Source organism: Geotrypetes seraphini, chromosome 2 (genome assembly GCF_902459505.1).
Source record: "Geotrypetes seraphini chromosome 2, aGeoSer1.1, whole genome shotgun sequence".
Lineage (NCBI taxonomy): Eukaryota > Metazoa > Chordata > Amphibia > Gymnophiona > Dermophiidae > Geotrypetes > Geotrypetes seraphini.
The window spans coordinates 197,100,741-197,122,311 of NC_047085.1; the positions used below are offsets into that span (position 1 = coordinate 197,100,741).

Consider the following 21,571-nt stretch of genomic DNA (forward strand, 5'->3'; position numbering starts at 1 on the left):
AGGCATCTGCATGGATCCAGGAAATGTCAGCTGTCTAGGTTGATTTTTTTTTACTGAAAAAAGATCCCAGCTGAATCTGATCATAATTTTCATGAGCCCAGTGTGGTAAAACTCTTCTTCTGGCTATCACTCTTCTCTCTCAAACCACCTCCATTCCCCAATTAAAATGTTATTTCTCTGCATTTATAAAACACATCTATTAAGACTGTGGTTCTCAAACCTGTCTTAAATGACTGCCAGCCAGTTAGGTTTTCAGGATATCCCTAATGAATATGCATGGGATAGATTTGCATGCCTGACACCTTCACTGTATGCAAACTTCTCTTAGGCATATTTGTCAGGGGTATCCTCAAAACCTGACTGGCTGATTGTCACCCAAGAGAAATGTAAGAACCACTGCTTTAAGATACCTTTGTAAATGAGAGCCCAAGGCAAGTAAAAGGTAAGTGAGCATTCCCTTCCCAGTACAGCTATCATCCCTGTGTGTAACTTGTGTATTCAAAGTTACTAAAGCTTCCTTTTCTAGTTACCAGATTATGCCATTTTTCCATGCTCATCCTTCTAAGAAATTATTCCTTCCATTTTCATGGAGGGATTAAGGAAGCGTTCTCGCCTTTTTGCCATATCTTCTACTTGTGAGCTTTTGATATTAAGACCATGTGTGCCTTTTGCTGCAGAGCCAGTTTTCAACTCAGAGAAAGCATAGTTACCTGTAGCAGGTGTTGTCCAAGGATAGCAGGCAGATATTCTCACATGTGGGTTATGTCATCCACAGAGCCCAGCACAGACAATCAAAAAAGTTCAAGACTGCCTTTCTACCCGTCGGATCATGGGACCATCAGTTCAATAACAAAGCTAAGAAGCCAACTAGGGGAGGAGGGAGGGTTGTGAGAATATTTGCTTGCTGTCCTCGGACAACACCTGCTACAGATGAGCAACTATGCTTTATCCGAGAACAAGCAGGCAGTATATTTTCACATGTAGGACTCCCTAGCTGCCAGGATTATGCATCTAAGAAGAAGGTTATTGACAACTTTCATGAGCCTAGTGAAACCAAAAGGGTTGGAGGGAAGTTGGCATCTAAGTGGAGAACAAATTTTGTAGAACTGCTTGGCCGAACTGACTATTCAGTCTGGAATGATTCTCCAAACACTAGTGGGATGTGAAGGTGTGAATTGAGGACCAGGTGGCTGCTCTACAGATGTCAATGGGAGTAGAACGTAGATGAGCTACTGAAGTTGCCATTGCTTGAACTTTATGTGCTGTGACAAGGTCTTCAAGCATCAGCCCAGCCTGAGCATAACAAAAGGAAATACAGTCTGCCAGCCATGTTGAGATGGTTCTTTTGGTGACAGGAGCTCCAAGTCTGCTTGGATCAAAAGATAGGAGTAGTTGAGTGGAAGTTCTGTGAGGTTTGGTGTGATCCAGATAATAAACAAGAACACATTTACAGTTCAATGTGTGGAGTGCAGCTTTACCAGGGTGAGAATGTAGTTTTGGAAAGAACACAGGAAGTACAATAGGCTTGTTCAGATGAAATTCCAAGATGACTTTGGAAAGGAACTTGGGATGAGTGCAAAAACAACTCTGTCATGGCAGAATGTTATATAGGGTGGACCTGACACAAGTGCTTGAAGTTCACTGACTTGGTGTACAGATGTGAGAGATAAAAAGAATATGACTTTCCAAATGAGATGTTTGAGGGATGAAGATGAAAGTGGTCCAATGAAGGCTTCATCAAAGTGGAAAGTACAGCACTGAGGTCCAAAGTTACAGGAGGAGGTCTGATATGGAGAAGGCCTTTCATGAATCTAGAAACCAAAGGATGTACAGAAAAAGGCCTTTTGTCCAGAAAAGCACTAATAACACTGAGATGGACGCTGACTGAAGTGGTTTTCAGTCCTGAGTTAGAGAGGTGTAAAAGATGACCGATGGGAGAGAGCATGTAATTGGATCCAGTGAGTTAGCAGTACACCAGGTTGTGAAATGAGTCTATTTGAAATGATAGAAACGCTGCAAGGAAGGCTTTCTAGAGGCTTCAATGATGGCTGATACTGGTGCTGATAGTGTAAAGGCATTTAATGGGTGGGGGAGAGAGAGACTATGCTTTGAGATATAATGAATGTAGATTGGGATGGAGAAGAGCACCTTTGTTTTGTGTCAGCAACTTTGGAAAGATTTTAAGTGTGAAGGGGTTCTCGAACATTGAGCTGTACAAGGAGAGGGAACCATAGTTGATGTGGCCACTGAAGTGCTATGAGAATCCTGGTGGTTTGTTCCTGGCAAAGTTTGAGTTTTCCCAAGTAGAGGAATCAGAGAGAAAGCTAGTCAAGGAGAAAGGCATCCAACTTCAGACTGGGAATGTAGAATCAGGAACAGAAGAGTGGAAGCTTGTGATTATAGGGGGAAGCAAAGAGATCCATTTCTGGGGTTTACCAATCTGCAAAGATCAGATGTAAAGTTGTGGAGTTGAGTGACCACTCGTGCGGTTGTAGGAGTATGCTCTATTTGTCGGCTAAAATATTCTGTTTTCCTGCTAGGTAGACTACTTTCAGGAAAATGTTGCGAGGAATTTGATTGCTTCTTGGTAGAGCAGATGAGACCCTGTACCACCCTGCATGTTTACATAATACATGTTTACCTGGTTGTGCAGATGAATATCACTTGATTGAGGAGACGATCCTGGAATATGTACAGAGCATTGCAAATTGCTCGAAGTATGAGGAGATTCATATGGAAAGCTCTTTCAGGAAGAGTCCAAGAGCCTTGGGTATGAAGGCCATCGAGATGGACTCCCCATCTGAGCATGGAGGCATCGGTTGTCAATATCTTTTGGCATCTGTAATAGAAGGCATTTGGAGAGATTGGTTAGCGATAGCCACCACTAAAGTGACTTTCAGAGATGTGAGGTCACTCTCAGCTGTTGGATAGTAGTTTGGTGGCTTTAGACCACTGGATCGAAAGTGCCCATTGAGAAGGTTCTCTGAGATGTAGATGGGCAAATGATGTGACATGTACTATAGAGGCCATGTGGCCAAGCAGTCACAGCATTTGATGTGCAGTTATGCATTGATGAGAAGAAACCTTCTTGCAAATTCAAATTAGCGTATCAAATTTTTGTTGAGGTAGGAAAGCATGAATTAGAGTCATGTCTAAGAGAGATCCAATGAACTCTAGTTTGAATGAGTTCTAGATGGAATTTCTTGTAGTTGACTGTGAATCCTAGGAGCTCTAGTAGATGAACTGTTGGATTCATGGCTTGATGAGCCTATTGAGGTGTGGAGGCTTTGAGACATGTGAAAACTATGAGTGGAGAAGTGCAGCTACTACTACTAAGCACTTTGTGAATACTCTGGGTGCCGATGCTAGGCCTTGTACTGAAAGTGGCATGTTCCCACTCAAAAGTGGAGGTATTTCCTGTGAGCAGGTAGGATGGAAATATGGGTTACAGAGCCAGTCATTCTTCTCTAATAGCAGTAATTAGGTTCCCAGAAAGATCATGCAAAATTTCTCCTTCACCATGTATTTGTTGAAAGCTCAGAGGTCTAGAATTGGACAGATGCCTCCAGTCTTTTTCAATATGAGGAAATATTTGGAGTGGAACCCTTAGCCTCTATCCTGCAGAGGAACTTGTTCTATGGCAATGAGGAGAAGGAAAAGGGCTGAGAGCTCTTGACAAAGGAGGGCTTTTGCTGGGAGTTGAAAAGAGACTCTCTTTGGGGACAGTTCAATTTTTTTCTGTAAATGAAGGACATAGTCCTGACTCACCACCTGAAGGATCCATTGATCCAATGTTATTAGGGACCAGCATTGATAGCAATGGGTGAGTTGACTTCCTATGGGTAGAGTGTGAGGCAAAGGTTTAAAAACACTGACCATGCTCTCTAGGAGGAAGTCAAAAAGACTGCTGTTTGGACTGAGGTGGTGCAGAGGTTTTCTGCTGCCTGTATTGTCTAGGGTGTCTTTAAGTCATTGGCTGAGTGGACATAGAAGGCTGGCAATATCTGTGCCTGGAGTAATACATAGATCGCTTGGAGATGTTGGAGGTATGTGATGGATGAGAGTTATGAGATTTTGAGGAGGACAAGATAGTCATGCAGTCAATATGACTCTTGATTTTTTGTGTGGCCTCCTCTATACCAGTGGTTCCCAACCCTATCCTGGTCGACCACCAGGCCAGTCGAGTTTTCAGGATAGCCCTAATGAATATACATGGAGCAGATTTGCAAGCCTGGCACCTCCATTATATGCAGTTCTCTCTCATGCATATTCATTAGGGCTATCCTGAAAACCCAACTGGCCTGGTGGTCCTCCAGGAAAGGGTTGGAAACCACTGCTCTATACAGTCTCCAAATAAATCATCCCAAGTACAGGGTAAATTTGAGAGATGATCTTGAATGTTGGTGTCTAGATTTGAGCTTCTTAGCCATGTTTGTCTGCGCATGGCATTTGAGAGGTAATATCAAATGCATCAAATGTATAGCGCATCATGCTCTTTTTGGTCTCTAGGAAATCATTCATTAGATGTTGAAAAGAAGGGAGGTGCTCCGAAGGTATATAGTGATTATAAAGAGACAACTTTTGGATGAGAGATTTCAAATAAAAGGTCATGTAAAAATTCTATTTGCCAGCTTAGAACACTGGAACACTGCATCCAAACTTATCTAGAGTCCTGCCTTCTCTTCCAGGGGGAGTACTGGCATAAGTTCTTGTACTGTTAGCCCTCTTTAAGGCAGAATCTACAACCAGTTATGTGGATCTTTGCCTGAAATTGTCCTTTGGCATCAAGTGCACCACTTGAAACTGCTAGGAGCCTTGGACATGGAAGGAAAAGCCTCCGACACAAGGTCAAAGGACTCAATGGTCTGGGGAGGTTGAGTAGATGGTATATTGAAATCAAGCTGACGCTCCCAGCCTGAAAAGAGCCCCAAGACTCAAAATGAAAATTCGATCAAAAATAAAAAAAGTTTTGAACTAAACTAAAGCAAAAGAATGAAAACAGAAAAATATGACTGAAGGGGAAAAAAATAAATGGGAAGGCACAAAAAGAGACGCTAAGAATAGCTTCTCAGCTCTGCGGAAAACTGGAAACTGATGGTCCCTGAGCTGATGGGTGGAAAGACACCTGCATGTAAGTGCGGTACGGATGATCTAGGACTTTTAAAGTGACAGTACACTTTTTGACTGTCCACGCCGGGCTCCATGGATGACATCACCCACATGTGAGAATATACTGCATGCTTGTCCTTGGATAACTGTCTATACAATGTGTTCCAAATTTCTCACCTCTCTTGTGCTTCTCTGATCTCTAGTGGGTTCCAACTAAAAGCCAGTGTTCTGGGAAGTACTGATGGATGGGACCCAGCCTTCAAAGGAAGCAAAGAGACTTTCAAGTCAACTGGAAACAGAATGCCCGACAGCTGCAACGGTAAACAATTACTTTTTAAAAAATTAAACCCATTTGTCTTCAAAAAGGCACTGTATTGCCACTTGCAGTGGTTGAAAGGTTTCATATAACTGAATTTCCACTAGTCCGTGTTAAAAAGCTGCTGTAGGACTCCTCTGTCTTCTTGCTCTTCGTGAAGCCCTTCTTAATTTTACTATTCAGGTAGTTACATGATTCATCTTATTGCACCAATGCCATCTGCCACTGTGTGCTTTTTCCAAGGAACAACCCAGTCCTTGCTCAAAGTATTTTATCTCCAGGATCAATAAAACAACAATGGTCACTTTAGGAGACAGAGACAGGTGACACAGCCTCTTCCAGTGGGTGCTACTGGAGTCAACATGGAAATGTTCAATTTTACTGGCTTTGGATGTTAAAAAAATTGCTGAAATTATAAGTGAACAAAAGGAAATTTGCATATTTTTTCCAGTGCCCAAACTATTATAAAATCTAGAAGCATTAAAAAGCCAAACATATTGCCTGTGTGCAACCACTTCAATTGCAGAAAGACCCTTCTCACTTATACCAGTAGTTTTCAACCTAGGTATACAGGTTGTTTCCCTCTCCCCTAAGATATCCACGCAGTTCAGCCTTTTGCATTCATTCTGCCCCAGAAGCTACGTCTCTGCAGGTCCCACCTCCGCAGGAACAAGAAGTCACTGCAGAAGTAACTTCTGGGGCATGCCAACGGCAGCAGGCTCAGTCGCTGAGCTGCTGGTGGCCCAAAGAAAATAGAACTGCAGCGCCGAGGAGGTAAGAGGGGGGAGAGCCACTGGATTCCTTGTAAGCCAAAAGTGGCATAGTAAGAGGGGTAGGGAGTGGTCTTCCTAAGAGTGCAGCACCCCTCCTCCTCTCTGCCCCTTCGCTCCTCTCCTTGCCGCATGCGCCCGCCCCTTGCCTTCCCTGTACCTTTTTTTAACTTCCCCTGCATTGGCGCTCTCTCTGATGTCACTTCCAGGACCCGCGCCTAGGAAGTGATGTCAAAGGGTGAGCCGACACTGATGAGGGCATGCTGCTCATGCCAGAGAAGTTAAAAAAATACAAGGAGAGGGAAGGGGGCAGCAGGGGGTGGGGAAGAGGGTGGGGAGGAGCACCACCACCCCAGGTGCAGTGCAGCCTTACTACGCCACTGCTTGCCAAATTAGCTTCGGAGGGGAGGGGCTGGGCCAAGTGCAGGGCAAGGGTGTAGTCAGGGTGAGGTTAGGGTCATATGTCCTTTTTTATTTTTAGGTAAAAAATATGGTAACCGTATCATGGAGGGCAGTGGGAGAAGTGGAATTTGAATCCTAGTTTCCTTGGTCCTCGGATGCTGCTTTACCCACTAGGCCATTCCTCTGCCAGATTATAAGTGAATATCATGATCCTCCATCCTGAACTGGCCCTTCTCTATTTTAAGGTAGGAAAGGATAACCCTGTTGCTCTGACCACAACAGTGTATGTGGCTGTGCAAGGTGTTTGAGTGTAAATTTCCTGGTTTCTGGGGCTGATAGTCAGGCATAGGTTTATTATGTTTGTGAAGTTCAAAAGGAGGACACATGACCCCACCCAGACCCCGATCTTGCACCACCCCAGCCCTGCCTCCCAACAGTCTCACCCATCTCCCCACCAGTCTTGCCCCTGCCCCACCTCCCCTTTCACCTATTTCCTTAGTCCCCCTTCCCTTCTGTACCCTTTTGGTGCTTTGCTCGTTCCCTACCTCCAAAACCCCTTGGGTGCTTCTCTCTCCCTTCCTCCAACACCCAAGTAGGTGCTTCTTTCTCTCTCCCTCCATTCACCATGTGGGCGCTTCTCTTTCCCTCCTTCCTATCCCTCTGTGGGTGCTTTATTTTTCTCTTTCTCTCTCCACAACCTCCTCCCCAAGAGGTCTTCTCTCTCTCCAATCCCCTATGGATGCTTTTTTGTCTTTCTCACTCTCCACAACCCCCTTTCCTATGGGTTCTTTTCTCTCTTCCTCCCTCCAACCTCCCTTCTCTCCATGTGCGATGGTGCTTCTCTCTCTCTCTCTCCTCCTCCACCTACCTCCTCAACGAAATTTAATCTTTGAGTTGACTGGCAGCAGCATTGAGGTAAGCCTGTTGCTGTCAGCCTGCCCCGGAAGTCACCTCTCTGGAATATCCCACCTATGCAGCAACACGAAGTTGCCCCAGAGGGCTTCCAGGTAGGCCAATGGCAGCAGGCTCACCTTACTATTGCTGTCGGCTGGCCTGAAGATTAAATTTCAGCAGAGCTGGTGGTAGGTGGGGGACAGGGAAGAATACCCCAGACAAGGGAGAAAGCTGTCCAGACATCCGGACAGTCCTCTAAAAAGAGGACATATCTGGGTAAATCTGGACGTCTGGTAACCCTACTCAGACATACTGTGAAGCTATCATACTTGATCCTGGAAAAGGAAAGAGCAAAGCTGCCATTATTCTAATGACCTCTGTTGGTCACAGGATGGTGCTAAGGGATAGTCCCGGAAAAGTCTTTTCTCTAGTCCTTTGCGCATGAAAAGACAAATGTGTTACTCAGTCAGGGACCTGGATGCACTAAACTGCGTCTAACGATCGTTTCTAAATCAGCTGAACTGGTTGAGCGGTGGTCGTAAGTTACCGACAATGGCTCACCAAGGGCTTTTATGTGGGTTTGTTGCAACCTCTGACTCTGCCATGCAAACGACCTCATTAGTATTACAACGAGGTCATTAATATTTAAATGAGCACCCCGATCAATGCCCGGCCTAACGTCACTTAGGCATGCATGAAAAAAAGCAATCATTAAAAACAACACAGAATTACCGACAGGTCTGCCATCAAGAATGTCAGTCCCTGAACAAAGAGAGGCAGAAGGAGGGATGCCCACTTGCTTCTGCTTCAGCCACCTGGACCCCCTTCCACACACACCCTGCCCTCCCTCCCAATAACTTAAAAAAACCATCAGGAAAGATGCCCACTCCCTCCTGTCTTTGCCACCCAAACCACCCCCACACCCCTGTCTAAAACCTGGACACCCCCACAATCCTCTGACACCAAGGGCTCTCCTTCTGACACCTCCCACCACCCCACCAAGTCTCCATGAGAAGGCAGGCCCTGGTGGTCTGGGGGAATAAGGTCAGAACCCCTTCAGCTTAAGCACACCCCCTCAAACTCCCTTGTACCTTGTCATAGAAATCCCGCAAGAGGGATGCCCAGTCCCTCCTGCAGGCCTGCCTCTCCAAAATGGTGGGCTTTCCCAAGGCCCTGATTAGCTCAGGCACCTATGGACCCACCCAGGAGGAGATGCCTTAGCTGCCCAAGCCAATCAGGGCTTTAGGCCCCTCCCAGTGCATCCCAAGATGCACCCAGAAGGGGAATGCCCATCATTTTGAAGAGGCAGGCCTGTAGACAGGAGGGACTGGACATCCCTCTTGACAGATTTCTACAACAAGGTATGAGGAGGGTTTGGGGGTGTATGCTTGAGCTTGGGAACTTGTGAGGGGTCAGAAAAGGTTGCCTTAGAGTCCAGGTTTTGGACAGTCAGGGGTGAAGAGGTGGTCTGGGTGGCCGAGGTAGGAAGGAGTGGGCATCCCTCCTGCCTCTCTTTTTTCTAGGGCCAATGTTGGGGGGGGGGGCAGCACAACTTATTTTAATGATGGGGATAGGTATTGTATATGTGTAACACACGCACATCTATGCCATTTTAAAAAAAAAAGTCTTCCTGCCCCGAATAGCTGAGGTAGGAGGTTACTTCAGAGCTTCCCCTGCCACTCAGCTGTTCGGGCTTCCCCTGCCAGCTCGGCACGTTTGAGAGTCGCTTTCTCAACAACCAATTGGAAGGGATTACGGTGAACCTCCGCAAAACTCATTTGCATGCAAACTTGTTGGAACATTGATCACTGTTTTAAAGTCAGACAAAAAAAATCAGCCCTCAGCGACCCACATGGTCTTAACGAGCATTTTTAGTGCATCCAGGCCAGGGTGTCTATGGTAGCAGGCGGTTGTATGCAACTTCAGGTACTCATTGGATGCCCCCATTTACTGTAAGTTACTGCTGCTAGAGTTGAGCATTATATTTAAGATTTTAACACACTCTTTTCAAGTTTCATCTTTAGCTGGCACCATCTTGTTTTGCCAATTGGATTCACTGAAAAGAGTGGGCCAAAAGTAGGTATACAGTATTTATTCATTATTTCTTTTTATTTTACAGGTATTGAATAGATATAATACAGTACTGAATGATAATAAAGTAAAAACAATGTAACTGATACAAAAACTTCATATGAATGTTATTCGTGACACCTGCAAAAAAGAAACAATGAATAAATACTGCATACCTATTTTTGGCCCAACCTGTATATTTGGCAGCTTTCAGCTTTGAGGCACCTGTGTTTTGTCATAAACTACTATTGGAATTATGTCGTGAATGCAACTTATTTCATTTGAAGTTTAAAATCTGAATGTTTGCTAGGTTTTGTTAGAGGTTGTTTCTGTTCTGCTTCTTTTTACTTTATTTTTTGTTTTTAATGTACCTTTTTAATGTTTCTATTGATTTATCTTGTAACATTGCATTTTGTTAGCATAAAAAGAAAAAGTGTAAACTGCTTAGAGATTTGCTCATAAATCACATTTAATAAATAGATTAAAAAAATAGTCTTCATAAGCCTAAGTGACAAATGGAAGATATACTCAGCCCATAGGTCTATTTTCTTCTACTATAATCATGTGGATGTCGAACGGATTGGTTTTTGTTTTGCTATAATTTTTCAATGAATTACTCATGTTTTGTCTTTTGATGACTGATCTGTTCCTTTGTACTTTCAGCTCAGTTGAAATGAGGGTTGGGATCTGGTACAATGAGCTTTCATTCATAACTACGTGGGACCACCTCCTCCTCCCATTATATATTTTCCCCATGTACAAGGCTCTCTGCACAACTGTGCACGAGTGAGTTCTGAATACTGTCATCAGGTGTCAATGACCATGATTCTCAGGGGCTACAGATCTGCTTTTCCACACCCCAGTGAATATATCTCATCTCAAGGAATTTGCTGGGGAGCTTTCTGCATGGTAGTGCATACCACTTGCCACTTCAGCCACAGGGCTAACCCCATATACTGCATTTTTTTTTTTAACTCCTCCACTCACTGAGCCTGTGCAACCACTTCTGCCAAACTTGTGGCAGTCTCATGAGGTTCCTGTGTGAATGTGGCAGCCATTTTCAGTAGCGAGACTGCATGGGGTAGGTATGCCTTGGATGGGTCCGGGAGGGGGGCAGATGGTGTAGAGCCGGCCGAGACAGGACATGGGAGGGATTGCTCCTTTCATGGCTTACCACTGAATCACAAGGGCTTAAGGTAGGCCTGGGGGAGGCCTGCAATGGCTGAGGCTGAGGTTGGGGCTGGCAGGGAGAGACCAGGGCTGGGATAGGCCAGGATACCTCAGGGAAGGTAAGATTATTGGTGCCGGGTGGGGGAGGGTGTGAAAGAAGAGAAAGCATTACTGTATTTGGATATAAACCCTCAGTTTATATTACAGCCAACCTTTTCTCCTCTTTTTTTTGCGGGGGGGGGGAAAAGATTACCCCAGTTTATATTTGGACAGGTTTATATTTGAGTATATACAGTATCTCACTTATTTTGGTTAGAAATTCATTACCAGGACTGGCCAAAACATCGCCCTCCTGGAACACGTTTAAACACTTCACAAATATCTACCTAGTGAAAATATGGCCATCCACCTTCCTTTTCACCTCCACCTTAAACCTACCCTAGCCAGCATGTGTGTGCAGCACTGAGAAAATACACTTGTACGTCATTTTAGCAACACACACATGTATTTTTGCAGACACTGTCACAGAGTCCAACATCCTTTACTAGTATCACTTGTGGGGGGAAGGGGAGGTGACAAAATTCAGTGAGTAATTAGCCCTAATCCCCCCCTCCAGTGGAGCAGCTTTCTCTCACCTAGATGTTCCTTGAAGCAGGTGTAATTCCTGATGTTGATGTTAGCGGATATCCACGCATATCCCCTTCTGAAATAAGAAATTAACATGTATTTTTTTGGGTCGGCCCTAGTCCCATCCAAAATATCCCTTTTTGCCAAATGCACATAAGTGATTTTTGGACATGTGGGATTCTCAAATGACAATCTTAGTATGGATATACTGAAATTCCTACTGGCTCACAGCACCAGAGATCTAGAGTTGTCTATCTCTGTAGTTATTGAGAATGCTTTTCATTTTAAAAATGCTTTTTGTATGACATTTTTTTTAACTTTTATATTCTTTTTTATAATTATTTATAATGAGCCACATATAGTTCTTTGGTTCTTCGTTCATGTCTAAGAGGGCAAAAATCTATTAAAATAACTTGAAGTCAAAACTGCTCCAACAGAAAATGTCCCTGGGGTCTGACTGAAGAATGATTGAAGTCTAGAAGACTTACAGATGCTTGAAACACAACTGACATTTGTGATGAAACAAACTGTTATCAAAAAATGCTATCACTGTGTGAGTATGAAACCATCAGAGTGAAGTGTTTTCTGCCGAAAGACCTCTATATCCCACATCAGAAGCCAAATGCTTTCCATTGTAGGCAAAAGGCAATGCTGGGCAATCCAACTAAAACTCCTCCAGGGAAGGTGATTTACCTCCTAATCTGGAAGTGGGAGCAAGGGAAGAGTCAAGTGGCCCACCTGGGCCTCTGTCATTACTCAGAAAAGTACTGTTGAAATGAATACAGTACCATGGGTGAGGTACAGCAAAGGTGTCTCTGTCACAGCCTGAACTTGCGTTAATATCTTCCAAGACAAATCCTTCTTGGGTTTCTTATGGCTCCCTGGGGACAGTTGCCAGTGAGCGAGTCGATGAATCGAAACTGAACTGTAGAAGAACTGTTGGAAATTGTGACGGGTTCACAAGCCTCAAAGTGTTAAACAAGGTAGTTGGTCTGCGATGCATTTCCCACCAGAGATACCCTTCTGTATTTGAAGACCAGTAAATCAGGCGATGGCTCCCACTGCACGTATAATAATTATCACTTTTTTTTTCCCTTAAAAAAGGCAGTTCAGACGATTTACATTTTGAATAACAGAGAACTGAGCTGTCCCAGCACTTGCAGTTCCTCTTATGTTTTGAAGACGCCATTTACTCGGGCAGGGTTGAACTGCTAGGGTCTATGAAACCTGAAAATAAAGGAGGCATGAAAATTAATACACTGAAGAAAATTAGGTTTGCATTATCCCATTTCGTTCAAGTCTGCATATTAAGCTTTTGTCAAGTCTGACAATATGCTTTTGTTTCTCAGACAGATGAGAATTATTGTGTCATTAAGAATGCATCTGTCTAGTTCAGGGATGGGCAACTCCGGTCCTCGAGGGCCAGAATTCAGTCGGGTTTTCAGGATTTCCCCAATGAATATGCATTGAAAGCAGTGCATGCAAATAGATCTCATATATTTTCATTGGGGAAAACCTGACTGGATTCTGGCCCTTGAGGACCGGAGTTGTCCACCCCTGGTCTAGTCCCACTGGAGGAAAGGCTAAAAGAGTCTAGTGAATAATGTGCCACCGCTAATACAATACAACTTACATCCATTATTTATAGGTAGGGTTGCCAGATTTCCTCTTTGAAAAAAAAAAGAGGATGCCTGGCGCCCCCATTCAGCCCCAGTCCTACCCCGTTCCACCTTCGCCTCCGTCCCATTCCTCCCCAGCCATGCCCCCTATAACCTCCCTGAGCTCGAAGGCCACATTTGTAAGCCTTTGCGCATGCATGAGCATTGATGTAATGATGTCACATGCATGCGTGCGTTATGACATTATCACGGTGACAGCCGGACATGCGCAAAGGCTTCCAGATGTGGCTTTTATTTTACACCTATTCTGAAGATATTGCATTGCTTAATACCTGCATTTTGAGTCCAACATAAAGTAATTTCTGTAACTCTCCGAACTGTCTACCACCAAGCACCATGGCACTTTACTAGTGTGGTGGTAGCTTAGCAGCCTAATAGAGTTTTGAGATCTGAAAATCAAAAGTTGCTGGAACCAATAATGCAAGGTAGAAATGTTGAAACCAGAGCCGCTGCTTTTTGTATGGCAGGTATTAAGCTATGGAATGCATTGGTGGGACAGTTACGGCTGTGTCTAACCAGTTAAGATATAAAAAATTATTGTAAACATAAATGTTTGTTACAGCATTTTTGTGAGATGTCCAAGGTTTTTTGTGGCACAGTGGGTTATTTTAAGAGTAGTTGTTTTTAAGATTTTGCTTTGTGATGTTTATTCCTAAGTTTTTATGTTCATACTCTGTAAACCTAGTTGTAGATGGTATATATATATTTTAAAATAAATAAATAAAATAAATTTCTACCCTATCCTATTAACTAGATGGGATACAATAAAATGTTCATAATAAAAACAAATCAAATAGACACACTATGCTATGTTATTTTCTATTCTTACATTTGCACAAAAAAATTGTACTTTCAATGGTTTCCTAAAGCAAAGCAAACTGGAATTAAGACTTAGGAACTCGAGCAATCTGTTCTATAAAAGAGGCCCAGTTTCAAGTTTCAAGTTGATTAGGATTTTATATACCGCCTATCAAGGTTATCTAAGCGTTTTTTTTTACAATCAGGTACTCAAGCATTTTCCCTCTCTGTCCCGGTGGGCTCACAATCTGTCTAACGTAGTGAGAGAGCTGTGTCCCCAGAGGCAGCGTAGAGCAAATTAAAAAGAGAAACCACCACCAATTGCTTGATTCTTTCTCTCAGACCTCAATGCATGACGATGAACTTAAAGCTGTAACACCTGAGAAATATAAAAAGTGCCATCCCTGCTAACACTTTTGTCAGGGTGTATCCACAGGGGCCTGGTGTCCTCCCCACTTTGGGCTCAGGGCAACCTTCAAAATTCTGGCTCCGGATTCATGGCTGGAGGAGACGCTCAAGCCCCACCAGCCTAAGAGAAACACAGCTCAAGCCCCTGCCTGAGCAGCCGGAAGTTGACAGGGTTCTCTAGCCACTGGTGCCAGCACCGCCATGCATGCTCAGTTCATGCATTTGAACTGAACATGCAAAAAAGTGCCAATGTCGGAGGCTGGAGCACTCTGCCGGCTTTCTCATTGCTGCTGCAGCACGGGCAGGGGTTCGGGCAGAGAATCTCTGGCTGGTAGGGCTTGAGCATCCCCACCAGCAAAGGCCCCCACTCACTTGTAAAGCACCCGAGAAACTCCCTAACCTCCTACTTTGTATGATCTTGAATATCTATCTCAAATTGTCTTTTTAATTAGATTGTAAGTTCTACTGAGCAGGGACTGTCACTTGAATGTTTTAATGTAAAGCACTGCATATGTCTAGCAGCGCTACAGAAATGATAGATTTCTACTAATTGCACATTTTGCAGTCTGAAGAATCTTACATTTCACTTGTGGCAGGCCCAGACACAAACTATTGCAGTAATCCAATTTTGTCAACACCAAACTTTGAACTACAATCTGAAAGTCAGCGCTTAACAACTTGAGCTTTTATTTTACTCAAACCCTTCAATGGGTAAAAGGCAGCCTGAATCAGCCTAACAATTTGTGTTTGCATGTAAAGTCTGGAGTCCAGAACCATCTCAAACTAAATTTCTGATCTTGCAATGAAATGAAAGTCTGCTTGAAAACAACAGATCATTAGTGCAAAAATACATATGATATAGAGGCCAATCAAATTTCAGTTTTGATTTTGGCATCAGCGCTAAAACCAACCTGAAATTCAGGTTTGGCCTAGTTTTGGTTTTTGGTCAAATTGCTGTCTTCCCACCACTCCTAGACTCTTCCCAGTCCTATCTAAGAAGTTCTAGTGCTCTATTTGCCTAACTGGGGCAGGAGCAATCCCCAGTTGCTTGGGGTCTAGGATGATTGAGCATGGCCATTTCAGCACAGACAGTTCAGCATGGCTATTTCAGCCCAGTTCAGCATGGCCATTTAACTGCAGCTGTAATGGCGAGCGCTTACTTTGTGGCAGGTACGAGGTTTGAAAGAGAGAGGGAGAATAGCCCCCTTTTCCCCACTGGTGCTTCTTTCCTTCCCTTCACCCACCCGTGGTTTTCTCCTGCCTCCGCATCATCTGGTGACTTCAAGGTTTGAAAGGGGGGCATCATCACAAATCAATCAGGCGCATTATAAGGTTTCCCTTTATATTGGAACAGAAAATTGTCCAGAGAGGACTTTGGGGGTAAAAGGTTGATTTTGAGAGGGCAGTCTTAATATTAAGAGATGAAACAGCTCACACTGAAAGGGCCATGATGAAACGGCTACAATGAACTTTCCTGTGCTGAAAGGGCCGTGCTGAACTGACCACATTGAAACGACCGTGCTGAATCGTCCCATTCCCGTTGCTCCTGGTCTTGCCATCTCTACCATCAAAATGGCTGCTGAGACCTTCAGTGCAGTGGCAATCTTGCAAGACAGGTATTATTACAGTGGATACGGCAGAGACAGGAGTGACTGGGAATTGCTCCTGCTCCAGTTAGGCCACTAGCCCTCTAGGATTTATGGTGGGCCTGATGGGGGGAGTGAGAGATGGGAGGCTGTCTGGTTCCAGGTAGGGTTACCAGATTTTCTGTCTGGAAAATATGGGCCCCCCTAGACCCGTCTCCATACCCGCCCAGTCCCACCCATCCCCACCCTGTCACGCCCCAATTCTGCCCCATCATGCCCCCGATCCCACCTCAGCCCCTGCCTCCAATCCCGCCCCAGCCCTGCCTGCTCTCATCAGGCAGGACATCCGCGCATGTGCAGATGTCCTCCTGCACGAAGGACAGCTTTTCAAAACCCAGACAAAGTGCTGGGTTTTGAAAAGCCGTCCGGACTCCCAGACATATCCTGAAAAGGAGGACATGTCCGGGGAAATCCGGACTTCTGGTAACCCTAGTTGCAGGGGGAGGGTGTGGTGCTGTTCAGGGGGATAGAGTGGGGCTGGTTTTGGTCAAAACTGAGCAGTGAATTTTGGCTGCAGGTTCAGTTTCTGCCAAAAGCAAGAAACATGGTTCTGGTCGGCCTCTAATATGACAATTGTATTTCGATGGGATTTGGGCGTTTCTTTAAATAAGACAGATTTTGGTTCCTAACTCCTGGGACATTCACAATGACAGTGGTTCAATACATTTGTCCCATTCTGGGGCCAATGCAGAAAGCTACTGTGAGCAGATGTGCAGAATTACTTGAGGCATACATGAACATTTCTGGATGCACAATACGCAAAGGTGTTCGGCACAGAAGTTAACTGATTGAGTACATATAAGCACACATATACTAGAATGAAGAGTAATGGGTCCATTAGGTGATCCGCTGCAATGCTCAGAAGTAAACACCAGAATTTTTTTATTTAAATAATTTTTTTTAAATTTTAAATTATTTATTTAATTTTCATTTAAGTACAGAATTGTGCTTAACAGGAGATATAAGGAAACTAATACATCCAATTACCTATTGGGTTAGAATAAAAATAAATCAGGCCGAAATCCAGCCTCGGGAAACAAATACAACTTATATATAGTCCTCAAATAAGGGAGTGAGGAGAAAAACAAGAAAGAAACTCTTTCAGGCTTTAACAATAGACTTGAACTATTCCGGCATTCACTGGGGTGCAAACAAAATTTCTTTTCCTTCTAAGAAAAAACGCAACTGGTGTGGGTCATAAAATATATACTTATTATAATGTAAAGCATTTACAGGGAAATCTTAATTGAAAAGATGCACCCAAAGAAGTCACTTTATCACGATATGTTAGAAATTATTTTCTTCTTGATTGAGTCCATTTAGAAACATCAGGATAAATATATACTGTATTCTTTCTGCTACGTAACAAACTTGCTTCAAATTATAATAAAGCCTCAAAATCAAATCAAATGTTTATCCTGATAGAATACCAGGCACTGCTGTTAAAATAGCTACCAATTTCCTATGACTTTTTTTTAATAACAATTGAGTCATCAAAAATATTAAAGATAGCTCCAGCATATGACAAAGGAATATTAAGAGATATCAGTATTTGAACATGACTCCAAATTTTCTAGACTCAATTAGGGCTCAGGTCCTTGACCTAGGGGCCACCGCGAGAACGGACTACTGGGCACGATGGACCACTGGTCTGACCCAGCAGCGGCGATTCTTATGTTCTTATGAAACTATTAATGTTGCTCGACTTGACAGTTCAATATCTGATGACTCCATGACTGCTGATAATTCTTGTTCTGACGTTGTATTTACTTCTTTTATAGTCCTTTTCAGGTAACAGATCTTTTGTAGAGGTGGTAAATTCACTTCTGGAATTTTCAATATAGAAATTAGAAAATCTTTGAAAATCTCTCTGGGAGCTTTAAATTTAGGCATAGGGAAATTCAACCTCCTTAAGTTTAAACTCCTATTTTGATTTCCAGATTTTCAATCTTACGGAGAAGAAAAACTTTGTCCATTGCTTGTTGTTTAGTAACAGTTTTTATCTCCGCTATGGACTTCTTAATTTCCCCGATTTGCTTTGTATGATCTTGAATATCTATCTCAAATTGTTTGACTTTAGTTGAAACATTAGCCACAAGAGAAATAAAGCCCGTACATACCAACTGTAAGTTCTATAGCTCCCCAAAGTGAATCCAGAGTAACCACTGCCGGTTTCACCAGTGGCTTAAGCTCAGGTAACCCGGGAGCCTGTGCCCCTTCCCAGGTCTCACTTACACTGAGCTCACCACCACTCGACTGCAGTGCACCTCCTCCACTGGAAATCCCCCTCCGGGGTTACCGGCAACAATGTCATCTCCACTCTCGGCTGCTCCTCCTCTCGAAGGCCAACGTCCGTTGCTACTCCCGGGGGTAGGGGAGGGTCAGGTCCCAGCGGGCTCAGTGATGTCTTGCCTTTCAAGCTGAGCTGCTCCTGGGGCTCAGCTGTGGATACACCCAATGCCGTAGGGACTGTAAAAGCTGTAATTGCAATCTGACGTGGTGTCAAAGTCGCTGACAGAGAGAGGTACTTCTCTGCCTTCACCTTCTCTTAGGCGTAGAAAAACTTTTAAAGAAAAAGTATGTCACTGGAACGGGAGCTTAAACACTTGCGTCCGCTCAAAACGCCATCTTGTTTTTTCCCCTAAACACGAGATTTTAATGTGTGCACAATGCAAGTAATTTGCCGCCGGTCTGAGGTGGCATAAGTTGAGAGGATTTAATGCCAGGTTTTGGGGAGTTTTGTTTTGTTTTTTGCAACCCTAAGGGCGTGCAACTTTAAAAGACAGAACAAAAAGTAACATTTCTGTGCATGTATCTGAAGAAAATTAAGGAATCAGCCCATATTTGCATGTGAACCAGAATGTTGCTAATATTTATGAACAGAAGATTCCGGTTCACATGCAGGTGTGTGCTGACACTTTCATTTTATTTCCACACGTGCAAAGTGAACCTGCCCTCACTGCAGAACCTTTTTTGAGTATGTATTTGCCAGACTTTCCCTGATTAGCGTGCAAGTTCTGCACACTTTGAATTTACATTCCATTAGCATCACTGCATTGCTTAACATGGATAAGAAAGTGGTAGTTCCAGATCTGTGTCAAGTACGCTATCCAGAGACTACCTCCTGTGCTTTTTCCATTGTTGGAATGTTTTGCCAGGTTACATCCATTTTAGCCTGCCATGGCATTTTAGGACGTGTTTAAAGACCCTATCTGTTTCTTCAGGCTTTTCTTGGTGGGTGATCTCATTCCTTTTATAGATTTCTTGAGGGACCGCCCTGTTTGGGAGGTGTTAATTTGAGTGGGTTCTATAAAGAATTGCATTTTGTATGTGATTGGTTGATGCCTGGATCGTGTTTTATGATTGTAGTGATTTGTTTGTGTTTTTAATTGTGTTTTTTGTGAATAAATAATTTGCTGTAAATAAATAATTTTATCCCCAGTTTTGTGGCAGAAGCTGTGCGATCAGCGATCAGCCATCAGCGCCTTGAGCACATGGCTCTACCATGTGGCTTTCTGCATTGGCCTCTCTGTGAATATGGCATGAAATGTTAACTGTGCATTGGCATGCTGTGATGCTCTTCTGTCACCACCTACAGGAAGGTTTTAAAGCTTTCAAGTGATAGTTATCAATCTTCAATTCCTAGAGTGTTATTCAGTAATTTCCTGGTTTATTATCTCTATAATTAAGCAACTGGTGGGTGATTTCCTTTCTTAAGTAACATTAACGACCCAGAGTGCATGAACACAGAGGGAATACCTACCTCGTTAAATGCCTACTTAATTCATGAACTTCCATTTCTGTACTTTTAAACTCATTAAGCTCTTTTCGAATGGCAGCCTAGAATTAAAACATAATCTGTTAAAAAGTTAAAAAGTAGATTTTTCTTTTCATGTAACTATATCTCAATTTGAAAGAAGGGGACAGTACAAAGGCCACTTCATAAACACTTTACAAACCTGAAATACAAATACATTTTTAAAAAAATGACACAACAGGTTACAAAAGGGAGTGCTGTATAATTGTAAATCTTTGTCACAAGTATATAATTCACCTGCACTTTTCTGTTAGATTTCTCTGATCTATCATTTCCAACTGCCCTTCCAGGCAGACAGGTGAGAAATGTAGGCCACTGCTTTGGAGTTCACCACTGTACATAAGGAAAAATTAGGTTCTTACCTCGATAATCTTCTGTCTACTAGAAAGGCACATCTGTCTTGACTAATGGATTATTTTCCTCTAACCACAAGTTGTATAGAAGACATCATCTACCTTTTTCAGCTCTGTCTCCTTCCTCCCTGTGGGCTGTGCTGTCGCTCCTCAGTTTGTCTCAAAGCAGTTGTAAGAGGAGAAATAAGAAGGAGGGGTACAGGGAACCTCCCTAACAAATCATTTCTGCTCTGCAACAATTATTGTTAAACAAACGTCAATAAAACAGTCTGAAAAACAAGGTGGAATGAACAAGCAACTAACACCTGTGGATCTCTCATACTCTCTCTTGCCTCTTAACAATAGAGTTGTCTCTTTACTTTTTCAGATGTCTGATAGGAGAAGGAAACCCATACCTGTCTGAGACAGTTAGCAGGCAAAATCGGTAATTGACAGGGTGGGTTCTCAAAACTGATGTGCCTTTCTACCAAAAAGATTATTGAGGTAAGAACCTAGGCCTAGATTCACTAACCTCATGGATCTGATCCGATCTGTGAGTGATCCGATCTGATCCGTGGCTGGGCGACCGATTCACAACGCATCCTCATGCAAATCACAGTGATCGGAGGCATGCCCCACACTAACCACACGGATCGCTGCAGAGTGATCCTGACACATGCGCAGACCATCTTCTTTGCCTGTAGATGCTCCGCATAAGGAAGGTGGGGCTTAAACAGAACACGCTGCTAGGGGGGGGGGGGGAGACTTGTACAATCTTGGGTAAAGCGTTTTGTTGATCTCTTCAAATGCCGAAGTGTGGTACCCTACATAACCCCCTTTTCGGAGTTTGCAGAAAAACTCAGGAACAATGCCGTGGTGCAGCCCCGCTTTTAACCCGTGGGTTAAAACCGCGGGTTAAAAACACGGGTTCGCAGGCAGGCAGGCAGGGCGGCAGAGAGACAGGGCAGCAGAGATCAGGACATTTGGAAAGGACGTGAGCGACTGGTCCCCAGCAGTCGCTTCTTTTTTGATCAGCCAGCCCAGTCGGTGTTCCTGAAATTGTTTAGTGAGTCGCTGCTTTCCTACTTTTGCATGCAATTTCCCCTCATTTGCATGTGCGGAAAGGATCAGGTGTGGATCAGTTCGGGAGGTAAGGTTAGTGTATCAGGTCGGGGTCGCAAACTGGTCGCAAAAGGCATATCAGTCTTGACCAGTGGAACATATCAAAGCAATCCCGAGTCAAGGGTGGGGCAGATAAGGCTGCTGTGAGCACTGAGGATCCAAATGCAGTGTCTCTTTGTGCTCCCATGTCCACTCTGTAAAACTTCATAAAAGTATGGAAAGTGTACCATGTAGCTGTCCTACAAATCTCCTTGAGTGGTACTGCCTGGGATTCTGCCTGTGAAGAAGCCATACATCTAGTGGAATGCATCCTTGAAGAGATAGGTGGCTGCTTACTCCAACCAATGTATACAGACAAAATTGCCATGCAAATCCATCTGGAAAGAGAAGCCTTAGAAACTGACCTTCCCC

General features: G+C 43.7%; 1 protein-coding gene across 8 annotated transcripts in view; it reads right to left on the reverse strand.

Moving 5' to 3' along the window:
- Positions 1–8,801: 8,801 nt before the first annotated feature.
- PHACTR1 (phosphatase and actin regulator 1) overlaps positions 8,802–21,571 on the reverse strand; it is a 281,124-nt gene continuing 268,354 nt past the window's right edge. For 5 of the 8 annotated variants that reach the window (XM_033934646.1, XM_033934649.1, XM_033934648.1 and 2 more), the window contains 2 exons: positions 19,653–19,729; positions 8,806–12,585 (listed from right to left, as the gene is read on the reverse strand). In XM_033934646.1, the coding sequence (XP_033790537.1) occupies positions 12,570–12,585; positions 19,653–19,729 (93 nt within the window). In that variant the 3' untranslated portion in view covers positions 8,806–12,569. Of the gene's footprint in view, positions 12,586–19,652; positions 19,730–21,571 lie in introns of all 8 variants that reach the window. The other 3 variants (XM_033934653.1, XM_033934652.1, XM_033934647.1) reach the window with 3 other exon arrangements.